Consider the following 3,022-nt stretch of genomic DNA (forward strand, 5'->3'; position numbering starts at 1 on the left):
ATAGTTCGTTTGTATTTTGTGATAAATTTGGACCAGGGATTTAACTAAAAAAATTTAATGTGTGTCACGAAAAATTACATTGTTGGATTCGTATTTGAATATAGTTTTAATATAATATTATTTTGCTATGTATAATCTTTATTTTATTATAAATTTAAATTATGACCTAAATACAGAGGGACTAATCAACCAGGGCGGAGGAGGGAGCAGAAAAAAGCAAATGAGATCAGCCTAAAGCCACGGGTCCTGTTGCAAAACCAGCTAAACAGACAGCCGCCTTATAACATTTTTATTGCTAGGGTGACACGCTCCCCCAAATCCCCACTACCGCCGAAGTTCCCCCTTTCACCACCCCCATCGTCCCCAAATGTCCCAACCAAGCCAACACCACCACTTCCCGCCGTTTGCCGTCGCCGTCGCCGTCGCGGCCGTGCTAGTCCTGCTCTCACCGCCGTCTGCCGCCGACCCGAACGACGAGCTTTGCCTGTCGAGCCTCCAGGAGTCCCTCTCCCTCCGCAACTGGACCAAGTCGTTCTTCACCGACCCCTGTGACGGCTTCATCTCCAAGCTCCAGGGCGTCACCTGCAACAACGGCCGCGTCTACAAGCTCTCCCTCCCCGGGCTCTCCCTCGCAGGCTCCATCCCGCCGGAGCTCTCCAACTGCACCAACCTCCAGTCGCTGGACCTGTCCTCCAACGCGCTGTCCGGGGCCATCCCGACGGAGCTATCCAAGCTGCTCAACCTGGCCGTGCTCAACCTCTCCGCCAACGCCCTCTCGGGTGCCATCCCGCGGGAGCTCGCGAGCTGCGCCTACCTCAACGTCATAGATCTCCACGGCAACCAGCTCTCCGGGCCCATCCCCGACGAGCTGGGCCTCCTCGTCCGTCTCTCCACCTTCGACGTCTCGTACAACCGGCTGTCCGGCCCCATCCCCGTGCTCCTCGCGAACCGCAGCATCGCCGGCGGCGGCGGGGCGGTAGCTGCGGGGACGACGGCGAGGTTCAATGCCAGCTCGTTCGCCGGGAACAAGGACCTGTACGGGTACCCTCTGCCGCCAATGCGAGGGCACGGGCTCTCCGTGCTGGCCATCGTCGGCATCGGCCTCGGCAGCGGGCTGCTCAGCCTCGTGCTCAGCTTCTCCGCCGTCTGCATCTGGCTCCGGTCCACCGACCGCACGGCCGCCACGCCTGGCGAGGAGGGCAAGATCTCACACCTCATGCCGGCCTACTGAACTCAGCCCGACTGCAACTAGGCAACATGCCGATGCCGGTGGTACTATCACAGATGCAACCAGCTCCTTGCGTCGAGTTGGAGTACGGATTTGATTTAATTTAACTCCAGACGATAGATTCGGGCCTGGTAATCCGGGCGTGGTTGGATTCTCTGAGCCAAGATTGGACCCTGGGGCTGGCTGGAAAAGGCTGGATCGATCAGAGCATGGCTAGCTAGCAGAGCAGCCGTCATCAGAGTGTCAGAAGCTAATCCAGTTGGAGTTAATTGGTGCATTGTTTTCTCTTCTCTTTCAGCTTGGGGTATTAATAACTTGTTTTTGGCTTTTTTTAGTACGACCCTCTCGAGTTTAGTGAGTGAGGGAGAGGGACAGAGTTAGGCTTTGGTGACATCCACCTGTGCTTGTATATTGGTAGCAGTAGAGAATTTATTCCACTTCACTGGTGTGAGTGCTGACTGCTGCCGATCTTTCCGCCAGCTTAAGCCATTTGTTTTCTCCGGGATTTGTTTACGATAATGCTACTCTAATCATCAGCCGGTGTGCTCCCAGCCTTGCTGTGCTCATGACTCGTGAGCTGTTCTCCATCCCCTTTTGATAAGCTGAAATAGAAAACACGGCGTCCTTTGTTGCGATCACAAGAAAAGCAAGGCATGAATGAAGCCGTATAAAATTGCGTGAGTGGCAGGCGCACCGCCGGTGCCAGTGGCGCGCTTTGCTTTACCCGTTCCGGCAACATCATCATGTCGAGTGTTGAAGAAGGTTCAGCGAGGGGCGGCTTTCGGCTGACACACATGTCAAGACGTCGCCCACGTAAAATCATCGTACGGGCGGCGCTTCCGTGTGGGTGTGGACATGATGAAATATGAATGCGCAAGTGGGGTGGTGCGATGCGATTGGGTGGGTCGTTGTTACATGCGTGCGCGTGCCCACTACCAGTGTGAAGTTCCCATCAGCTTTTCTCCCTTCCACCGAGGATAACGGATTACCCGGGATGATAATAGACAGTGTTGAACATATGGTTGGTTTGTGCATGTATATTGTATACCTCCACCCACCTTCTAATCATTGTATAGTTGAGATTATGCATCGATCAATACATCGTGTAGCATTGCCAAAACTCTCGTTTTTAACATGGTATCATACCTTGGATCCCAAACCCTAACCCTCTGCCGCCACTGCTGCCGCGAACTCATCGCCGCTGCCGCCGCTGCGATCTCATCGCCACTGCCGCTGCCACACCACGCCACCGCGTCTCCACGCCGCTGCGTCGCGGCCTCCTCCACACATTTCCGCCTTCCCTCTCTAACCTAACCTCGTCGCCGCCCTTGCAACGCCGCCCCTCACCGTGCCGCCTCTGCCACGCCGCGCCGCCCTCCCCGCGTGCCGCCGCACCACCTCCCCCCTCTCCCCTCAGACCCATGGCTTCCCCCGGTTCCTCCGGCACCACCCGCACCAACCGCACCAACCCGTTCGCTGGCCCCGACCCCGTCATCATCCGCGATCTCAACATCCTCGGGCGGGTTCCCGTTGTCCTCGATCATCTCACATCCACCTACTATGCCTGGAAGACGTACTTGTCCCTTGTGTTTCGTGAGTACAATCTCCGGGATCACATTGATGGCTCCATGGATTCCCGGTTCATGGAGGACGATGAGGAGTGGATGGCCATCGACACCACTCTCACCTGTTGGTTCTACACCACCATCTCAAAGGACCTCTTCCACACGGTGGTCTCTGCCGAGGATGATGCTCACGTCGTATGGACCAAGCTCAACGGCCTCTTCACCGACA

The 3,022-nt window shown here is 56.0% G+C and overlaps 1 protein-coding gene across 1 annotated transcript; it reads left to right on the top strand.

The window, feature by feature from the left end:
* The first annotated feature begins 264 nt into the window (after positions 1 to 264).
* On the top strand, positions 265 to 1,761 carry LOC125508933 (receptor-like protein 44). Its single transcript, XM_048673745.1, has one exon. It carries the CDS (start codon positions 368 to 370, stop codon positions 1,229 to 1,231), a length of 864 nt encoding a protein of 287 aa, XP_048529702.1. The 5' UTR covers positions 265 to 367; the 3' UTR covers positions 1,232 to 1,761.
* Positions 1,762 to 3,022: the final 1,261 nt, after the last annotated feature.

Source organism: Triticum urartu, chromosome 5 (genome assembly GCF_003073215.2).
Source record: "Triticum urartu cultivar G1812 chromosome 5, Tu2.1, whole genome shotgun sequence".
Lineage (NCBI taxonomy): Eukaryota > Viridiplantae > Streptophyta > Magnoliopsida > Poales > Poaceae > Triticum > Triticum urartu.